The following is a 22476-nucleotide window of genomic DNA, read 5'->3' as shown; positions in this document are numbered from 1 at the left end:
GAGAGAGAGAGAGAGAGAGAGAGAGAGAGAGACAGAGACAGAGACAGAGAGACAGAGAGACAGAGACAGAGAGACAGAAAGAGAGAGAGAGGGAGTGAGGGAAGGAGGGAAGGAGGGAGGGAAGGAGGGGAGGAAGGAAGGAAGGAAGGAAGGAAGGAAGGAAGGAAGGAGGAAGGAGGGAGGGAAGGAAGGAGGGAAGGAAGGAAGGAGGAGGGAAGGAAGGAAGGAGGAAGGAAGGAAGGAAGGAGGGAGGGAGGGAGAAGGAAGGAAAGAAGGAAGGAGGAAGGGGGGAGGGAGGGAAGGAGAAAGAAGGAAGGAGGAAGGGGGAGGGAGGGAAGGAGGAAGAAGGAAGGAAGGAGGAAGGAGGAAGGGAGGAAAGAAGGAAGGAAGGAAGGAAAAAGGAAGGAGGAAGGAAGGAAGGAGGAAGGAGGGAGGGAGGAAGGAAGAAGGAAGGAAGGAAGGAAGGAAGGAAGGAAGGAAAAAAGATGGACAAGCAGCTGAGGAAGACCCACCCAGCGTCAGCCTCCTATCTCTGATCTCCACCTGAATCAGTGTGGGCTAGTTCACCAAACTCACACATATACTGCATACAGGCACATCACATACACAGAAATAAATTTAAAAGTTAAAATATAATAAATGAAAGAGTGGAGGTTTTTAGGTTTCGGTTTACATCTCTGAGCCCTCCTTTTTCTCCTTAGTAAAATGGAGATGGGGATATGGGTGTAGCTCAGTTGTACACTTGCATAGCATGTTCGAGGCCCAGATCACCTGATGTAGGGGGTCAATGCCCTTTGCATTATACCCAGGCTCTACTCATTGCAGTTTGTGCAACTATCCCTTCAAAGATCATAAGCAGTCCTAGAAAAAGAAGAACGTTGTTTGTTCTTGGTCATCTCCTCTCAGCCTCAGCCCTGAACCCAGAATGCAATCACTTTACCTGAAAAAAAAGTGAAAGGATCCAGTGTCAGAAAAGGGAACAGGAGGGTCAGAGGCTAGGCTTACTAGGCTGAGACAGAGGAGGGATGGGGAGGGTAGCTGGGATGGCAGAGGGTCTAAAGGCTGGAAAACCAGAGGCTGGAGAAGGGCAGGTAAAAGAATGCTGGCTATCCCTATGCTTAGTCACATGCATTTTCTGATAAAATGCAAGGATTCTGTGGCTAACTGGATCTTCCTTGTTGGCTGAGTGAGGGTTAGGGTAAGAGCTGGGAGTGTCAAACCTAATTAGAAATTATAAGGAAAGAATGCCTGCGAGGGTGATTGATATCAGCATTACACAGAACTCTCTCTCCCTCCCTCCCTCCCTCCCTCCCTCCCTCTCTCTCTCTCTCTCTCTCTCTCTCTCTCTCTCTCTCTCTCTCTCTCACACACACACACACACACACACACACACACACACACACGAAAATATATAGTCACACACACACACACACACACACACACACACACACACACGATAATCTAGAATTTTAGAAATGACATCTCTTGGACTTCATTCCAGATCAGAACCTGTAGTTTAGTGAGATCCACTTTTGACCTACATGCATTATTATTGAGGTTTGGAGAGCATGACATGGTTACAGTCTTCAAATAGAAAGGTTTGCCTGTTTAGAGAGGTTGACAGAACACAGAGCAATTAGTGCCAAATAACTTTAAGTTTTTTAGATGAACAATGGTATAATTTGAAATGTATACCTTAATGTTTTCCATGGAAAACAAAAACAAAAACATTTTAAGGGCCAGCAAGTGTGACAATCTGAGTTCAATCCCTGGAACCCTCATGGTGGAAGGAGAGAGCAGACTCCCATAACTTGTCCTCTAACCTCCACACATATGCCATGGCACATTGCACATATGTGTACATTCACATACACACACATGTCGGGGAACTGAGGAAGCTGAAAAAAACTAAGTGGGAAATGGATAAAGAAATGAAGAATGTCTCAACATGGCTGCCTGTCCCAGATACTACGGAATCAGGGAACAGTGGGAACCGCCAGTCAGGAGTGCTTGTATTCACAGCAGCACTAGGAGTCTGAGGCAGGAGGATTTCTATTTGGAGGTCACCTGGGACTACAGAGGGTCCTTATAAAAGAAGCAAGAAAGAGAGAACAAGAGAAAGGGAGGAAGAGAGGGGAGGAGTAAAGGGAAAGGAGTTGAGTCACTGGTCAGAGACAGAGACCTTTCGGGACTCACCTAAGGACGGGAGGTGGCGATTTCTTTCTTTTTAAAAATATTTTCTCTATTTATTTATTTAATGTGTATGAGTGTATTGCTTGCATGTACGTAAACGCACCAGTGTAGTGAAATGCCCTTGGAGGTCAGAAGAGGGCATCAGATTCCCTGCAACTGGAGTTAGGATGGTTGTTAGCTGTCATGTGGGTGCTGGGAACCGAACCCAGGTCCCCTGAAAGAGTAGCCAGTGCTCTTAACCATTGAGCCATCTCTCCAGCCCTGAGGCAGTGATTTCTCAGGCTCTGTCTTACTGAGGGTATAGCCGATCACAACAAGGATTTTAGAGGTAGGCAGACCTCATGTGCATTTTCCTGTCTCTACCAAGCACTAGCTGTGTGCTCCTGCGCACATTTACATTTCTGAGCCTTATTGCTCTCAAATATAAAGTATTAATCTGAGGTACTAAAGTTCACTTTACTCAGTGAGAACTAAGGAAGGCAATTTGGATAAAGCACTAATGTGAGGCCAATTTTGAGCAAATCAGGGTTCTCTTTTCTCCAGAAGTTCTTCCAGGGCTCTGTGGATAGTTGTTTCTAGAGATCTCCCAGACAAATAGTGGGCCAGATAGGTCTCGAAGGAGAAAGGGATGGGAGGGAGAGCAACTGTCCAAAGGCCAGATTATCTCTTCCCTTCCAGGTAAGGCCCAGGGAAGATGTTTTGAAGACTGAGGGAGGTAATGTCAGGATTTGTTATCACAGCTGAAATAAAAGCTCCCAATACCTGTCTGGGGACTTTGATATTTCAGACTTTCTGTTTACCTACAGACCCATCCCTCAAGAATCTCATAAGACAGGCTGGGCAAGATGAGGCAAGCCTGTAGTCCCAGCACTTTTGAAGTGGAGGAAGGAGTATTAGGAATTCAAGGTTATCCTTTATTATATAGCAAGTTCAAGGCCATTCTGAGCTGCACAAGACCTTGCCACAAAACAAATAAAAACCCAAAATAAAACAAAAAGAATCATGTAAGACCATGCTAGAACGATCAGCACTCAGGTCTTGCATTTCCTGTTCACCTTACCAGGTATGCATTCATTCTTCATGGTTAGAAATAGATACACAATAAAAATTAAGTGGAGCTTTGAAGTCTTTTATACAGCAGTACATAGAAATGCTAAATAAACTTTAGCTCTTATAATTTTGAAGATGAATATGACTCCCGTTTTAAAGATGAGTAATTTAAGGTTTGGAAAAAGCAAGACTTATTCAACTGTGATTTCCAGCCTGGGGCTCTTTGCACTTTGTGAGAATTACAGGGACTGTTGATTCATGGCTTTGAGCCAAGAGAGCTTTACCTGCCAAAGATCCAGGCCAAGAACACTGATATTATGATAGTGACAAATGGTGGGGTCAGGCTTATATTTGTGGTTGTCTATCTCTGGATGAATCCACTCTCCCTGGTAATTGGGATTGTCAATGATCCGGGGTTTCCAGTGTCCCTGAATGAAGAGCCGAAAGTGAACATGTCAGTAATAATTTTATATTCTTCTGATTTCATTCAGTCAAAAAAGGTTAATCAATTTATAAACAGCTGTATATTAGACGTAAAGATTAAGAACAAGATTCCTGGAATCTTTTTCCTCTTTTTTTGAATGAAGGCGGAAGACACATCCAAGTTCTCCTTTCTACCTATAGGGAGACAGATGACATGGTAGGGCCTGTTTAGTCTGGCTCTCTTTCTACACAAGCTCACTTAGGAAGTTAAGAAAATGCAACTTTTCAGAAAAACATCATCTAAGAATATTGACATTCTGACTGGTCTCTTCCTCATGTATGGCACAGGAAACTGCGGCCAGATAAAATGCTTGCCTTTGTCAGTTTTGTTGCTGGACAGTTTTTCAGCTGATTCTTTAGTTCTTGCTTCTGACATGAGGTCAGGAGTTAACTATTAAAAAGAAGTTCCCCTTTCTCCCAGATTCCTTGGGCTCCTGTAGATCCCACTCCTTTCCCTTCTGGCCTGCTTCTAAGATGTCCAGTTCTTGACCTCAGACCCATTCCCTGTTCACACCATGTTCCTTTGACTGGCCGCTTTTCACAGCCAGGGACAATCTCCTTGCCCAAGCCTGCCTGAACCTCTACCTCTCAGTACTGGTTTTGCCAACCCTCCCCATCCCAAGTAGGTGCAGCTCCAAGAACAGGTCTCTGATGAGGACAAGGCACTATCTGGGGTATGGAGCGGGAGAGCACAGGATTTCAGAATTTGTGTTTTGATTTATTTTATTTTGAGAAAATGTCTTGCTGTGTAGCCCACTGGGGGCTGGCCTTGAACTTTCAGTCTTCCCACCTCAGCCTCCCAAGGTTTAGGATTATAGGCCTGCACCACCAGGCCCCGCTTAGAATTTCCGTTTTGTAAGTCACAATTTACGTTTCTTCCATCTGATTGTCTTTGGGAAGTTTCCGCTGGAGAGAGAGACGTCCTCACCTTGTACTTGGGGTTCTGGATCAGGGGCCCTTCCCATTCCCCATCCATTGTCTTATTCCAGTCGTCTGGCTTCTTGGCTTCTGGGTCTGGAATGAACTCAAAGTCCTCCCAGTCCTAAAATGCAGTATTTCTTCATGAAGACAGAGGCATGATCTGGGATGAAACTGGGGTTTCAAGTGCAGAGAGGGGGTGTTGGTTCCTGCTTCCCTCTATGACAGCCCAGAGCAGGACATTGCAAACCAGCCAAAGGAGAAAAAAAGAGGCTTTTTGGACCCCCCCCCCATCCTTGGAATCACCTTCACCCTGACCTTGAATGTTTTAAATTTACTTAAGATGGATATTATCCCTCTCTCTGACCTCACCTTCCCCAGTCATGTGTGCTGCTATGGTTTGGATATAGTTTACTCCCACAATAATTGTCAATGCATATTTCTGAGAAGTACTGTAATTCCTGAGACAGATTAGCTAAGCAAGGCTCTCTCAAAACTCAAACTGCCAAGCAGTTACTTCCCTACCTCAGGAAACCGAGCTCTACTTAGTTCACCGGGTTTTTTGTTTTATTTTGATTTTTTTCCCCTCGTTTTTTGGTATTTTTGGCACAGGGTCTCCCTGTCGCCTGGCACTTGCAGTGTAGACCAGGCTGGCCTCACTCTCACAGAGATCCGCCTGCCTCTGCCTCCCAAGTGCTGGGACTAAAGGCGTGCCCCACCATGCCTGGCTTAGTTCATCAATTTCTATCTTCCTGTTGTCCAGACTTCAGGGACACAAAGGCCCGCAATCTCTTTGCCCTTCCTCAAGCCTCTAGTCAACCCTGACTGCGGCAGATACATAGTCTTCTTCTTCGCCAGGAGGCAGGGTTTACAGTCAGTCTTGTTGCCCTGAGCATGCCTGCTAGACCTGACTAGAAGTCAATCCCTTTTTTCTCTTGGTGCAGAAAACCCCAAACACTGTCTGATCCCTGATTCTGACTCTACTTCCCACTTCCCTCTCCCTAGGATTAAATTCCCATCCACTCCCACTGACCTCAGGTTTCTTATCTCCAGGATCCTCTATTTGCAGACGTTCATCCCATTTCCTTGGTTTCCTGGCATAGGGGTCTTTTATTTTCCTGGGAGGCAAGAAGTCCCAGTCATCTTCCAGTTCTCCTGTTGTTACTTTCTGATTGTCAATTTTAACTTCATAAGTAGCATTGGGGCGAAGGATCAGAGTATATAGGTGAGTGTCTTTATTGATCTATAAAGGGAACAGATGATATTTCAGTTCCATATAGAACATCCGAGATCTCAGGCATCGTGTTCCCTGATGCAGCCTCCCACATATTAACACACTTGACCACATCCCTTCTCCCCTTTATCTAGGTAACAAACCTACAGGGATTCTGGGATCACTCTGCCTGTGGTCTCACTCCTGTGGTCTCTCCTCTCCATCACCCCTCCTCTTTTGCAGGTCTGATCATTCTCTGATCTTGTTTTTCTGTCTGTCCTAGTAAACGGTGAGATTCTCAATAGCAGGGGCTGTATATGACTCATCTATCATATCTATAGCCTCTAACCCAGTATCTGCCCCAGAGGAGTGCCTCATACATACAACCCCTGTACAGTCTTGGTCAGCAAGGCCTGTTCCAGCCTTTCTCTGGTGATCCAGCTATATCAACTCTTTCGCTGTCCACAGTTTCTCAAGTTTCCTTGACTTTTCTTTTTTTTAAAAAAATATTTTATTATTTTTATTTGATGGGCATGAGTGTATTGCCTGCATGTGTGTAAGTGCACCTGTGTCATGCAAATGCCCTCAGAGGTCAGAAAAGGGTGTTGGATTCCTCTGGAACTGGAGTTATGAAGGCTTGTGAACTACCATGTGGTGTTGGGAATCGAACCCAGTCCTCTGCCAGAGCAACCAGTGTTGTTGAACCGTTTCTCCAGCTTCCTCCTTGACTTTTCTTATGTAATATCCTCTCCAAGGAATTCAGTTCTCCACAGAATTGTCATATTTATTTACAAGAATATGTTTATCCTTCAAAAAGGATAAGTACAAGGGACACCTTCTCTGGGAAGCAGTAATTGCTTAAGCCTCCAGATTGGGTAGGAGTCCTCGGTGCGTCTGCAGACACAAATCAGATAGTCTTCTTCCTTTTCTTGACTCTTTACTTCACTGTGAAGGTTTGTTTTGTTTTGGTAAGCTCTTGCTAAGTTGACCAGGTTGGCCTTGAATTTACAATCTTTCCACCTCAGCCTCTCAAGTAGCTGGAATTATAGGCACAAGTTACTGTCTGGCTTAATGTGAGTTTGATTATTCAGGAGTCCTGTCTGGTTCAGTCTCTCCCTAACTCAAGGCCCAGGACAGAGTTAACATTTAATTAACGTCCATTAGAACTGTTGATGAAATCTACCTACTGTCCTCTAGCCAACCTAGGTGTCTCTAACCTGATGTTGTGAGATAAACGGACCTACACTATGAAATCTACCTACTGTCCTCTAGCCAACCTAGGTGTCTCTAACCTGATGTGAGATAAACGGACCTACACCTCATCTAAGTTCAGAACTTCCTTCTCCATCCTCTCCAATATCTAGCAGTGGGTAACTACTAGGTCACACCAAGCTTTGAGGACACTAGATGACTTCCCAGGCTTTTTGGTCACCTGTTCCTTCATGAATGTCTACCATTTATAGCACTTCTCTAGGTCTACTTAATCTGTGAAATGAGATGATAGTGTTTAACTGATGGAGTTTTTATAAGAATGAAATGAGAGAACGTATACAAAATGTTTTTCCTTCTTTCTAGCTGAGGACCACGTCACGTACTCACCCTACACTTGAGAGTCTTGTTGTTCTCATGGTATTTCCCTTGGTGATAAAGGATGACCTGTAATCTGTTGTTGCCAAAGCCACAGATGTCCGGGCCTAGAAATTAAACCCCAAAGCATGATTTCACATTGATTTCAGGCAATTTGCCCAGTCTAAGGCTAAGACCCAAGGCAGACACAGACTGTGTATTCATCAGTGTTTCCAGAAAGAATCAGGATTATTTGAGAGAGATGTAACAAAAGGGATTATTTGCAAGGGGGGAGCATGCCTTTGAGAAAACAAAAGATATAGTCAGGCTAGCAGCAGAGAACGGATGGGGAGGAGGAGGGGGACCAGATCCTGAAGACAGTCCTAAGAGGGCACAGGAGGAGAGAAGGTAACTTTCAGCTGAGGGGTACAACTTTCTTCTCTTCCTCTAATCTCCTGCCAGGACCCCACTGACCAAACCAATTGAAGGCATTACTATCTCCACTTTCGGGTGGTAAAATGCAACTCAGAAAAGTCAAGCACTTGTCAAAAGTAAGAAGTTGTCAGAATTCAAAGTCCTGCCTACCTACTACTGGGGCCCGAGGCTCTTTGCACTATGTGACAATTCTAGAACTGTGGATTAGAGCCTCAGGGCCTAGAGAGCTCTGAGTCCCTCCTGTTATTGCTCTACCCGTAACTCATAAAAAGCTCCTCAGCCTTTCAGTGAAGCACACATACAACACACAAAATGTACACACATAATGTACACAGTACACACATGCTCATACATAAAACACATATGCATGACACACATAAACATCTACACACAACACACACATAGAACACAGTATACACAACACACACAACACATACACACCATACAAGACACATGAAACACATACACATCATACAAGACACAACACAATACACACACAACGCACATATACTACACACACATGATGCACACATACACACATATACACATATGAGACATTCATGCTGCACTTTATGCTGTACTTTAGCCACATTGGTCTTCTCATCTCTTTACATGCTTTTGAATTTTATGACTAAGCTTTTGTACATGCATGCCCTTCTCTTCCTATTAAAATTTAACTTTTTTTTTTCTTTCTGAGACAGGGTCTCCCTGTAGCCCCAACTGGCCTGGAGCTTGCTATGTACAGGCTGGCCTCTATCTCACAGAAAGCCTCATGCCTCTGCCTCCTGAGTGCTGGGATTAAAGGCATATGCCATCACTACCAGCTAAAGGATTTATTTTCAAAAACTTGATGCATATAAGTGTTTTGCCTGCATGTATGTATGTGTACCATGCGCATTGCCTAGTGACCAACGAGGCCAGAAGAGGGTGTTGGATCCCGTGGAACTGGAGTTACAGATGGTTGTGAGCTGCCACATGGATGCTGGGAACAGAACCTGGGTCCTCTGCAAGAGCAGCAAATGCTCTTATAACTTTTTTTGAGATACTAAGTAGCCTTGGGTATCTCACCAGTCAAATGAATCATGAAGCCCCTGGGACTCATTCAAGTACCCCATAGTTATCAAGGGTGCTTGGAAGGCCATGCTTGCTGCTGGGCTCAGAGGTGTATCTTCAGGAGCTCATGGATAGGGAGAGATATTCCATACACCTTGGAGAGGAGGTAGGGACAAGGAGTCAAGGAGCAGAGGATGCATTGGCTGGCTTGGGAGATGCGGATGGAATAGTGAAGGCAAAGGCAATGAACTTTAGAAGGACCTGGATATTCAGGTGATATGTAGACCAGACTGGCCTGGAACTTAATAGCAATCCACCTGTCCCTGCCTCTGAGAATGGTGTGTACCATCACACCTGACTCAATGCCTTTTTAAGAATATGTTTTTCGGGGACTGTAGAGATGGCTCAGCAGTTAAGAACACTGACTGTTTTTGCAGAAGACCGGGGTTCGAATCCCAGCACCCATGGCAGCTAACAACTGTCTGTCCAGTTCCGTGGGATCTGATGCCCTCTTCTGCCCTCCATGGGTATTGCACAACATCGGTGTACTTACCTACATGCAGGCAATATGTGCCTACACATAAAATAAAAATAACAAATAAGTTGGGTGTGGTGGCCCACGCCCTTAATCCCAGCATTTGGGAGGCAGAGGCAGGTGGATCTTTGTAAATTCGAGGCCAGCCTGGTCTACATAGTGAGTTCCAGGACAGCTGGGGCTACAGGAAGACCCTGCCTCAAAAAAAGACCAAAAAAATTGTTTTAAAAAATTAAAAAAAGAATGTGTTTTTCATTCTGCATTTTAAAAAGTTATTCAGTTGCCTTAAAATAGAAGATACAAGGTGTGCTGGATAGCTTTAGTGTCAACTTGACACACCTGGGTTGAGGGAGCCTCAATTGGGCAATTGCCTCTATTGGACTGGCCTGTGGCCATATCTGAGGGGCATCTTCTTGATAAGTGATGTGGGAGGGCCCAGCCCACTGTGGGTGGTGCCACCCCTGGGCAGGTGGGCCTGTGTTGTATAAGAAAGCAGGCTGAGCATGGGCCAGGGGAGCAAGTCAGTAAGCAGCGTTCCTCCATGGCCTGTGCTCCAGCTCCTGCCTCCAGGTTCCTGCCCTGAGTGCCTACCTTGAGCTCCCGGATGAATGGTGACCCAGGATATGTAAGCTAAATAAACCCTTTCCTCCCCAAGTTGGTAGTGGTCAGAGTATTTTGTCAACGCAATGAAGAATAAACTAGTACACAAGGTTTGCAGACAGACAAAATGGCTCAAAATTCTGGCTTTTTACTGTCTGCCTCTGCCTCCTGAGTGATGGGATTAAAAGTGTGCACCACCACACCCAGTGAGAATCACTCTTTTATTATCTCTAATTGCCCTACTACCATCTCCGTGCACACATACACATACACACTGAGAAGGGCAGATTTTGAAGAAAACAGAAATATTCTGGAACGGATACACATTTTACATACCTTGAGCATTACAGTTTGCCTAAGAAAAAGATGCAAGTGAGAAGGTGTGGTGGCTTACACTTACGGTCCCAGCACACAGGAGGCTGAAGTAGGAAGATTGATTGCTATGGGTTCAGGGCTAGTCTGAGCTACATAGTGAGTTTCAGAACTGCCTGAACTATGAAGTGACACCCTGTCTCAATAAATAAGTAAATAAATAAATAAAAAATCTAACAAAAACAAAACCAGTAACCCCCCCCCACACACACACTCACAAAGGGATTAAAATTTAAGAAAAAACAAAGAGTTGTGGGGGCAGGAGAACGTAATAGATAAAGGGCAATGAGGCTGAAGAAGAGGATTTGAGGTTTTTTTTGTATGTTTTTGTTTGTTTGTTTTTGAGACAGGGTGTCCCCTGCAGCCCCAGCTGGCCTGGAACTCGCTATGTAGACCAGGCTGGCCTCTATTTCAGAGAGCTCTATCTGCCTTTCTCTCCCAAGTGCCGGGGTCAAAGGTGTGTGCCACCAGGCAAGAGGAGGGTTTGAAAAAGAGGAGAGGAGGGGAGAAGGTGGAGGGAAGAGAGAGGCAAAAAGAGGAGAGAGACAGAGAAAGATAAAGAGATCTGAAGCTTTCTGGGAAAAGTAAGAAGGGCATAGAGAATTCAGGAGATGTTGGTGCCTAATGTTCAGTATAACCTCTCTTTGTACAAAATAATCTGGTTCAATCCATGTTCACCTGTGCTTTACAAATTGGAGTGCTTGTTTGCTGTTTTTCCAATATCAACAGGTGTTGAAACTGGATTCAAAGTTGTATGGAGCTAAGTAAGAGCTGAATAGCTTCAAGGAGGCCTAGTTACGTACTTAGGTTACAAATGTCACACTCAGGACACATGACAGGTGCTTGGTTGAAGGTCATTTCTCTACTCTGGGGTGTCTCTCTGAGGCAGAGCACAGTGGCTTATTAAAGGTCTATGCTTCTTTTCTGAGAACTGGGCTATGCCTCCCTATACCATAGACTTGTTAATATCACCTGCTTCCCCAACTTTTTTGTCTATTTAGATTAGCATTTAGTTTAGAGGAGCCTTGTTTTTTTTCAGGTCTCTGGAGAGTCCAACTGCCCAGGCAATATGGAGCTATCCAGCTACAAAACCTCTGTTCCAGATCTATCTAAACCCTTTCAACAACCACAGTGCTTCTTCTCCAGAACTGTGAGGCCGACAGCAGATGCTATCAGGGAGCTTACCAAACATGATGTAATACTGGGATTCTGAATGCATATCCTCCTGATTGAGGGTAGCAGGAAAGAGCTTCACATACCCTCCACCACAATCAATGCCTTGCTCATGTTTTACTGAAAACTGAACCACCAAGGTCTCATTCTCATTGCTGAATGGCTTAAACCTGGTTGAAAGAGCATAGAATTTAGCATCTTCGCTGGTCTGGAGACCTGAGGGCAGAGAGAGAGCAGAGACTTCATGTTGAAATGCCTCCAAAGTGGAACAATGTCCTCACTTTCTAAGCTGAGCCTTGGGGAGCATAAGCTACATGGCTAATAAGAATCTAAATAGAATTTTAAGTTACATTTAATGCTCTTTTGCCTATATCATGGACCACTGATTTTCAAGAGAGATTTCAGCCCCATTGTGCAGTTTTGTAAAAGCAGGCTGAGACCCACTGGGTGCCAGAAGGAGATTCTGCAATGTAGAAGCGTAGAAAGAAGCCCAGAATTAATGCCTAGACACATAGTGATCATTGTTGTAATTTATTGTAATTTAACCCTTTAAAAACGTGTATGTGTGTGTTTGTGAGGTATGTCAAAACTGTGTGTGTATGTATTTGTGAGATGTATGTGTGGTGTGTGTATGTGTGTATATACACCTCTGTGTGGACAGAGGCCAGAGGAAGATGTCAGGTGTCCTGCTTTATCATTCTTCACCTTATTCTCTTAAGACAGAGTCTGTCACTAAGCCTGGAGCTGGGCTAGTAATCAACGGGTCCCAGTTATCCTCCAAACCCCAGCACTAGGGTTACAGGAGCATGCAGCCATGCCTAGCTGTTACATGGGTTCTGGAACTCAGTCCGCATGCTTGCTCAACAAGCACTCTTACCATTTAAGTCCTCCCCAGCCCCGAACATTTAACTCTACTCTTCATTCACTTGGGTTATTGCATTTAACCCTCACAATAACCATGTGAGGTGAGCTACACTGATCACTTTGTCATGAAGCCACTGAGGCTATTTCATGGCTCCAGGATCATCCAGCCAGTTCTAACTCCAGAGTCCCCAACCTCCAGTAGCAAAGCTGCCAGGGACTCCAGAGCCTTTCTAAACTAACCAACCACATGAAGAAACCATGACTCAAAGAGGGAAAGTTACTTGCTGAAGATGACACCGTCACAAATGACAAACAGATGTCTGGCCACATACGGTCCTGGTTCCCAAGCTGGTAGTCCTTTTACTATGCCATGTTGCTGTCCAGCTTACTGGTTATCGCTCTGTCATGTTAACTCTCTGAGTCCCACCACTTACTCATTAACAAAGCGTGGATAATTATTTCTGCTTCATGCAGGCCCCAGTTCCCAATGAAGATCAAAAGTAATAATAGTTTATAAACTATTAACATCAAACATAAGGGGTTATTATCATTCACAATTGCTAAGGATCCTTTCTTCATAATTCCACAGTTCTCTGTACTTCCTTGGGTCATACTCTGTTGAAATGAGATTTTATTTCACTCTCTGAACAATTTCTAAACTCTAAAAAAGACAGCTAGGCATGGTGACACTCTCCTTTAATTCCACCACTTGGGAGGCAGAAGCAGGTGGATCTCTGAGAGTTTGAGGCCAGCTGGGGCTATGGGAGACCCTGTCTCCAAAAGACAAAAACCAAACAACAACAACAACCAAGGGCCATCTTTGTGTTTCCCATATCTAGGACAGGGGCTGACATAGGGAAAATGCTCAATGAAGAAGTGTTAAACTGGGTGTGGTGGCATATCTGTAACCCCAGCCCTGGGAGGTGGCACTAGGAGAATCAGAATAGAAGTTGGAGGCCAGCCTCAGTCACTTAGTGAGTTCAATATCAGCCTGAACTATACAAAACCCCACCTCAAAAACAATAGCAAAAAAGTACTAAATTACACAGAGGATCTCAGGGCCTGATTTAGACAAGGCTGTGAGTATTTCTTGTACGCCAATTCTGTGGTAAGCATTTTCCTATTGTATATCATGTTAGGAACTATCTTTGTTTTGAAGAGTATGCCTACTTTCTTAAAGACCTCAAGGGGGCCAAAGGAGACAGGGAGGAAGGAGTAGGCGCAATAACAAAAGACCAGGCTCTGAGGTTCTGCCCTGCTTTATAACCCTTACAGACAACCAGGGAAACCCAATGAACACCAGAGGAGGAGTTGCAGGGCAACAATCGAGAAGCCAAAGTGTGAGGAGATGTATGGTTCTTACTTTACTAGCGCTACCAAGATACAGGGGACCCACAGGACACTCGGTCTCCAGTTTTCTCTCCTCTGGAAACAGTTTTCCAGAGTGGATTTAAATAAGATTTATAATTCTCAAGCCAGAGCATAATTCTCTCCTTTAATAAACATGAAAATAAGGTTCATAACAGCAACCAGATGGAAGAAGATGGGAAATCACTCCAGGGAATGATCAATGAACTCTAGGAATAGAGTAAAAGCTTCCTCAGACCGATAACCCGCGTCTGCAGTCTTTGTCCTCAGAACCCACCCTTCTTCCACAATATGATTTGACCCTCGCAAAAGCCCTGTCTAGGGAGCATGTCAGTTCATGGTCACCATCTCCATCTAGTATCAACACTCAGACGTAAAAAGACATACTCCAATTGGATAGCTCGCCTATCAGCCCTAGGTCCATCTGCTCCCCTCTCCATCACACTAAGTTGCTCTAGGAAAAGCAGGGTTTTGCAGTGCTTTCTCCTGTTCACAGTGCAGAGAATGACTTGTAAAATCCTACGGGTGTGGGGAAAGCAGCACAGGCTAATGGCCATGAATGCCATCCCTGGAGTCAGACCCAGAGTCAAATCTCAACTGTTTCTCTTAGCTGTGTAATTTAGCCTTGGGCAAAGAGCTCGACCTCTTTGAGGCACCTCTGCAAAACTGGGCAAATAATAACTATTTCATGAAACTGCTAGGGAGATTAAAGGGATAATGTGTAATGGCTTAGTTTAAATATTCACCAATGGATGAGCATTGTAGTTTTATAGAGAGTTCATGCTTGTGTGTGTGTGTGTGTGTGTGTGTGTGAGAGAGAGAGAGAGAGAGAGAGAGAGAGAGAGAGACAGAGACAGGGTCTTAGTCTGTTACCCAGGCTGGCCTGGAATTTATCATGTAGCCCAGGCTGGTTATGGACTAATGGCAATCCTCCTGCCTCAGCCTGTTGAATATAAGGATTAGAGGCATGACCCACCACGTCCAGTTCCATCTACTATTTTTTTTAAATAAGAGAAATAAACTGGTGATCATGGATAAAAACAATTGTATAGAAGTCACACGTTTTCCAGTCACTTAGTATATGCTTGAATTCTAGTATTTACCTTTATCCTTTTCTTTATCTTGATAAAATTTTCCTGCAGTGAGCTGAAATTTACCGTAATCTGGCTGATGCTTAGACTGTACCCAACGTTTTGTCCATCCATCTATGGAGTAAAAGAGAAATTAAAGCAACATATACAAATTGTTCATATTTTCAATGCTGACTAAGCTCAATGAGAAATGTAACAGTGTAGCAGAGGGCAACTCAGAATATTTCTGAACTCACACTCAGTGCTTAGTGCTTGGAACCTGCTATTCATGAACTACCATGCGGAATGGCTTAAATACCAAGTAATTGAGATACTTTCACATCAGCGTCCACCCATTCTCTTCGTGACAGTTGAGTCCTGAAAATCACCATGGGAAAGAATGGTTGAAGGGAATGAGACATTTATTCTAATAAAAGTAGATGGAAAATGGGCGAGCAAGACGGCTTAGCAGGTAAGGGCACTTGCTGCCAAAACTGATGACCTGGGTTTGATTCTTGGAACCCACAAAGTGGAAGGAGAGAGCCAACTCCCTGTTATCCTTTGGTCTCCATATGCATACTATGGCAGGTAACCCCCAGAACAAACAAATAAATGTAATAAAAATGTTTAAAGTACATGGTAAGCCGGGCGTGGTGGCACACGCCTTTAATCCCAGCACTCGGGAGGCAGAGGCAGGTGGATCTCTGTGAGTTTAAGGCCAGCCTGGTCTACATAGTAAGTTCCAGGACAGCTGGGGCTACAGGGAGACCCTGTCTCAAAAAGACCAAAATAATAAAAATAAAATAAAATAAAAAGTACATGGTAAATAAGCTTAGGAAGATTAAGTCCTTATACATATTGAAGCCTAGTAAAGTATAATAAAGTGGCTCTCTAAGGGAAGAGATTAACAATACCATTTTATGCTTCTTGAATTAGTAATGATGATCATGAACAATCAATTTCCACTTACCCTTTCTCCTTTTTAAACTTTCTAGACACTCCCTTGCAGTTTTAAGATGCTGATTAATGTGTTTTGCTTTGGCATAGATGGCATGCAGACAAAGAAGCATTTTTCTGAGGACCTGGCATTCTACCCAAATACTCAATGTCTCTCTGATTTTATGCTGACTCCCACTTCCCAGCCCCAATCATATTGCCAGAGTCACAGGGCAATTTGGCAGCTTAAGATAGAAGAGGCCTTGAGGGTGGCCTTTATTTCATTTCCTCCCTGCCTCTGAATAGAGTTTCTCAAATCTCACTCCCCAGTTTTGTTTTTTGTTTTTTTTTTTGAGACAGGGTCTCCCTATAGCCCCAGCTGACCTAGAACTCTCTATGCAGACCAGGTCACAGAGACCCACCTGCCTCTGCCTCCCTAGTACTGGGATTAAAGGCCTGGCTTTCTTTTGTTTTTAAAGAAGAGTTTGCACATAGCTCATGCTTTTCTTGAACTCTTGATCCTTATGCCTCTGCCTCCTGAGTGCTGGGATTACAGTCTATCCCATCATCCCAAGCTCTGTGTGTGTGTGTGTGTGTGTGTGTGTGTGTGTGTACATGTGTACATGTGGAGGCCAAAGCCAGCCCTAAGTGTCCTTCCTTGGGTGCCGTCCTCCTTGCTTTTTGAGGCAGGGTCTCTCACTGGAGCCTGGATCTTGCTGATAAAGCTAGAGAGCCAGCAAGTCCCAAGATCCACCTGTTTCTGCCTTCCCAGTATTTTGAGGCAGGGTCTCTCACTGGAGCCTGGATCTTGCTGATAAAGCTAGAGTGGAGAGCCAGCAAGTCCCAAGATCCACCTGTTTCTGCCTTTCCAGTGTTCACTTTCATTTTATTTTTTAATCTGAGTGTGTATGAGCATATATGTGTGTGTGTGTGTGTGTGTGTGTGTGTGTGTGTGTGTGTGATGTTTGTGTGTATCGATAGCAGCCAGAAAAGAAAATTGGGTCCCCAGGAGCTGGAGTTACATGCATTTGTGAGCTGCCTGATGTGGGTGCTAAGATCTGAACTCAGATCCGCTGGACCCCTGGAAAAACAGCAAGTGCTCTTAACCATTGAACACCGTCTCCAGCCTCAGACTTGAAAGCTAAAACCAAATCTGATTTCAAAGCTGTCTTTCCTCTGGAAAAAGAGGAAGAGACAGGGGAAAGTCCTATGTAGAAAAAAATACATTATAATAATAGCTACTAAAAAAAGATTTTTAAGAAAGAATGATCTTTTAAAAAGAAAAAAAATAGCTAGTCTTAGCAGCCTTGTGCTGTGGCTGTACACACATTATCTCAGTGCATTCTCATAATGGCCCTGCATGAATGTCCTATTTTTCCCCATTGAAAATGAAGAAACTGAAATCTAGAATCTTGCTTAAGAGCCTAGTTTGTGAGTAAGCAGCTTGCATTCGGGTTTACACAACACTGAAATCTGTACTTTTAACCCCTACATTATCTAACTTTCCTTGAGGTCATGCATGTAAAAAGCCTTTTACAACCTAAAAATGTGTGCGACAAATATGAGTCAATCATGGGACTTTATAGTTTGTGTATAATTTGAATGTCTGTCTTTCCCATCAGATCAGGACATTCTATAACTTTTTTATGGACCATCATGTTCCAGTGTCTAACACAGAGTAAACTGCCCAAAGTATGCATTGAGTGAGTGACTAGACGCATGGTCATGACTTCTATCTAAGCCATAAGAGTCTCAACGTTACAAATGGAAGGATATAGTTTTTATTCACTCACCTGACAAATGTTAGCTGAGCCTACCAAGCATGTAGAAACAGCTGTACAGCTTTGACTTTGAATTCTATGGTAGAAAAGATTAAAACAGAACTCCAAATTCTCATCCTTAATTACTTTGCGGGGTGAGGAGTACTGATGCAAATCAAACCTGACATAATTTAAAGTGTCTCAAAAAAAAGAGCTTCTCTTCCTCCTCCTCCTTCTCCTCCTCCTCTTCCTCCTTCTCCTCCTTCTCCTCCTCTCCTCCTCCTCCTCCTTCTCCTCCTTCTCCTCCTTCTCCTCCCCTCCTCCTCCTCTTCCTCCTTCTCCTCTCCTCTTCTTCTTCTTACTGTAAACCTCGCTGTCCTTTATCTTACACAGCTCCAGCTTCTTTTGCCCCCCATCTCCCCCCTTTCTCTTCCCTTCTCTGTCCTCCCTTTCCTTTCCCTCCCACTTTCCCTCTCCCTCTCCTCTCCTCCTCCTCCTTCTGCTCCTGCTCCTCCTGCTCCTCCTGCTCCTCCTCCTCCTCCTCCTCCTCCTCCTCCTCCTCCTCCTCCTTTTTTGCTTTTTAATGTAAACCAGGCTGGCCTTTATCTCACAGAGATCCACTTTCCTTTGCATCTTCAGTGCCGGGGATTAAAGGTGTAAGCCACCACATCCATTTCACACTTCGTCTTAATATTGTTAACATCTTAATATCATAAAAGGTTGGAGTCAGAATGACTAAGTGGTCATTTAACCTTACTTCTACATATTACAGGTAGGAAAACGGAAGTCCAGAGAAGAAAGTGACTTGTTCATGGGCACATAGTTATTGGTTGCAGATCTGAGACTAGATTCAGGGCTTCTGCAAACATTTATTGAACATTTACTTTGTACCAGGTACATAGAGAGGAATCTGGAACTTTAAGCCAAAATAAATGGTCTTGTCTACAAGTTTCTCTTGGTCATAGTATTTTCTCACAGCAACAGAAAAGTATCTGATACATGTAGTAATAAGAGGGAAGCACAGGGTAATACAGTTCTGAAAAGCACAGGCCTTAGCAACAAGGCTGACTTCAGGAGAAGCATGGCTAAAGAACTGTAAAGGCAGAAAAGGGGCTGGAGAAATGGCTCCGTGGGTAAGAGCACCAGCTACTCTCGCAGAAGACCCAGGTTGATTCCCAACAGCCACACGATGACTCACAATCATCTATAATTCCAGTTCCAGGGAATCTGATGATCTCTTCTGGCTTCCTGGGGCACCAGGCACATACATGGTACACATACATGCAGGCAATCAGTCACACACAAAAAATGAAAATGAGTAAACCTTAAAAAAAAAGGAAAAGACCGGGTGTGGTGGTGCAGGCCTGTAGTCCCAGCACTCGGGAGGCAGAGGCAGGCAGATCTCTGTGAGTTCAAGGCCAGCCTGGTCTACATAGTGAGTTCCAGGACAGCCGGGGCTACAGGGAGACCCTGTCTCAAAAAGACCAAAAAAAAAAAAAGAAAGAAAAAAAAGAAAAAGAAAGACAAAGAGAAAGCAGAAAGACAAGGAGTGTTCCAGAAAACAAGGCGTGTACATGTGAAGCCTAAAGAAAACGGAGGAAGCAACGGAGAGAGGAGAGCAGCTGGCTAGCCACGGTTGGATACTGTTGTCCTTCAGCCTGCTAAATCTTCCCTTTATTGGCCAAATAGCTATACTTCTCCAGAGAGCCCTCTGACAGATAGTAGTGTGTTTGGGAGCTGATATGTTGAACGTGTCACAGAATTGCTCCTGAGCCTGTGGAGATATGGAAGAGAACACACCACCCACCATTAACTCCTGCAAATGAACGTACTCCTTACCTGTACCTCCCCTTTCGCCTGGCTTGTGATGGAATCCATATAGAAAGTCTGGGCTGGGCATTCATCTCTGCCACAAACTTTAAGAGTTTTTTTAACTTTAAGAGTATTTTTAGGCTAGGTGTGGTGGTACACACCTTTAATCCCAGCACTGGGGAAGCAGGGACAAGTGGATCTCTGTGAAACTGAGGCTAGCCTGGTCTACATAGTGAGTTCAAGGCCAGCTGAGACTACAGAGAGACCCTGTCTCAAATAAATGTACTTATATCCCAGCATCTAGTCCTGAATCTGGAACAGAATAGATCCATTAGAAGCTTGCATAATTAGATAAAAATACACATTTTTTTGTATTTATTCAGCATTGTCAGATTGTATTCTGCAAAGAATTTTCTATTTCTCTCTCTTTTTCCCCTTTCTTTCTTTCTTTTTTTTTTTTTTTTGACAGGGTCCTCCCTTTATAGCTCAGGATGTCCCCAAATTCACGATCATTCTGCCTCTGTCTCCTGAATGCTGGGATTACATGCCCTGCTCTTGTCTGCCATCCATTTTCAGTGGAAAATTCTGAACACTGTAGAAGGTCCTGGCTTCTTTTTGTCTCTATGAAACAGGGTCTCCCTGTACCCCCAGCTGGCCTGGAACTCACTATGTAGACCAGGCTGGCCTTGAACTCACAGAGATCTGCCTGCCTCTGCCTCCCAAGTGCTGAGATGACAGATGTGCACCACCATGCCCAGCAGATCCTAACTTCTTATATAAAGAATTCTAGCTAGAGGCTGGAGAGACGACTCCGCAGTTAAGAGCATTGACTGCTCTTGCAGAGAACCTGGGTTTAATTCCCAATACTCACATGTTGGCTAGGCTGGCCTCAAACTTGGGGACAATCCTCCTGCCTCAGCCTTCTGAGTGCCCCAAATCCAGCTTAAAATTTCAACTCTGATGATGACTCAGAGCCTATATTAAGCTGTAAAGTACAGTAGAGGCATGGTCACAATTCTGCTTCGAGGACTTTGCTCCTCCCAGTAGGTAACACATTTGCCTCTCACAGAGTTCCCAGCTTTTGTATATGAACTGGAAAGTTCACTTTCTACACCCATGTCTTCATCTCTAAAGAACAATATTCTAAAACTCTTCAAGGTAAACCAGACAAACGTCTGGAATGTCAGCACCTGGGTGACTGATGGAGAAGAAGCATGAGCTCAAGGCCAGTCTGGGCTACCTAGCAAGACCCTGCCTCAGGAAACCAAAACCAAAACCAAACAAAACCCTGTTCAAGGAAAGTAAGTTCGTATTTAATGTCTGCCAAACAATAGGTTGGTCTAGGGACAGAATTAATTAAGGCAACAAAAATTAATTGTTAGCCTGGCAAGATGGCTCAGTCACTAAAGGCACTTGCTGCCAAGCCTGATAACCTGAGTTTGATCCCTATAACCCACATGGTGGAAGGAGAGAACTGACTTCTGCAAGTTGTCCTCTGACCTCCACATGCATGCCATAGCATGTGCACACATGCACACACACATGCACACACACACACACGATTGATTGATCAACCAAAGTAATTTAAAAATAATTGTTGCTGAACTCCCTCTGCTTCCCCGGGCCTGAAACACCCGCTGCAGGCCTCTCTCCTACCCGCAGGCCTCTTTCCGAGGTAAGCCCATCGCGCCCTCGGTGCCTTGACTCCCCCAGCCTCATTCAACCTCCCATCTCTGCCGCTGGTCTCTCCTAATTTGGGTCCTGTCCCATTCTTTGTCTTGGGGCCCAAGATACCTGGGGAACCAATACTGCTCCCTGATCCTTTTCATCCAGACCAACCAAGTGCCTTCTCTTGGCCCCAGGAACACTGCTTCTGGGCCTGGCCCTGCCCTCACCTCCCTCTGCTTCCCTGGGCCTGCACAACCCTCCAGCCTTTCTGGGACGCCAGGGGTGACCTTTCCTCTTCCTGATCCTTTGCATCCAGACCAACACAGCTCCTCATTGCAGTCCCCAGGAGTCCTTGGGGCCTCTTCCCGCCCCATCTGCCTTTGGATCACCCACAGATCCAAAGGCAAATGGGGCGGGAAGAGGCCAGCTTCTTTCCGGGGCCAGGCTCCCAGGCCAGTCCAACCCCCAAAATCCTGAGGCCAAAATCGTTCCTGGGGGGATCCAGACCTTAGAAGAAAGCCTGAAAATATTTAACCCTCATCTGAATTGGGCCTCTGTGGGAAATCATGAAGACAAAAGCAATCCAGCCACTCCATTATAAAATCAAAAAAGAGAACTGGAAGCTTAGACAAACCAGCTATTCATGCCCATAAAGTAAACCACAAAAATTCACATGTCAAAATCACAGAGAAAAAATAATAACATGAAAAACCAAAATAACATATCCCCACCAGATACCAATAGTCCTCTAGAGGAGTACAATGAGAAGCCTCTAGAGAGAATGCAGGACATAGAACTCAAAAAACAATTATAAACGTAATAAAAGAATTCAGTGAATTTAAAGAACACACACACACACACACACACACACACACAAATCAAAGAACTGAAGGAAGATAGGGATAAACTTCTGAATGAATTCAGAAAAGAGTTAGAAATATTGAAGAATACTCAGGCTGAAATGAAGAAGGAAGTGAAACACTCAGTAAGACAATTAGAAATGACAGGAGAAAACCTCACCAATAGGATGAACGAAATGGAAAACAGAGTATCAAAACTGGAAGACAAAGTGGATGAACTAGACCACTCAAGCAAAGATACAAGAATGGAATATGCAGGAATTGTGTGACACCATAAAAAGACCAAACTTACGAATCATAGGCATACAGGAAGAAGAAGAATCCCAAGATAATGGCATGGACCAGATCTTCAACAGAATCGTGGGAGAAAATTTCCCCAAATTAAAGAAAGACATGCCCATACAAATACAAGAAGCATATAGAACACCAAACAGACAGGACCAGAAAAGAAACTCTCCACGGCATATCATGGTAAAAATGCTAAACATACAGAACAAAGAGACAATTGTGAAAGCTGCAAAAGAGAAACAACAAGTCACATATAAAG

At 44.3% G+C, this 22476-nt stretch overlaps 1 protein-coding gene across 1 annotated transcript in view; it reads right to left on the bottom strand.

Annotated features, from left to right (window-relative positions):
* LOC103730262 (calreticulin-like) overlaps positions 1–22476 on the bottom strand; it is a 46101-nt gene that overhangs the window by 5608 nt on the left and 18017 nt on the right. The window contains exons 2-7 of the mRNA XM_008828457.1: positions 14927–15028; positions 11604–11807; positions 7457–7551; positions 5678–5887; positions 4655–4768; positions 3528–3671 (exon numbers count right to left, since the gene is read on the bottom strand). Coding sequence (XP_008826679.1) covers positions 3528–3671; positions 4655–4768; positions 5678–5887; positions 7457–7551; positions 11604–11807; positions 14927–15028 — 869 coding nt within the window. The remainder of the gene's footprint in view (positions 1–3527; positions 3672–4654; positions 4769–5677; positions 5888–7456; positions 7552–11603; positions 11808–14926; positions 15029–22476) is intronic.

Source organism: Nannospalax galili, unplaced genomic scaffold (genome assembly GCF_000622305.1).
Source record: "Nannospalax galili isolate Female #2095 unplaced genomic scaffold, S.galili_v1.0 scaffold713, whole genome shotgun sequence".
Taxonomy (NCBI): Eukaryota; Metazoa; Chordata; class Mammalia; order Rodentia; family Spalacidae; genus Nannospalax; species Nannospalax galili.
This window is presented reverse-complemented; position numbering and strand designations above follow the sequence as displayed.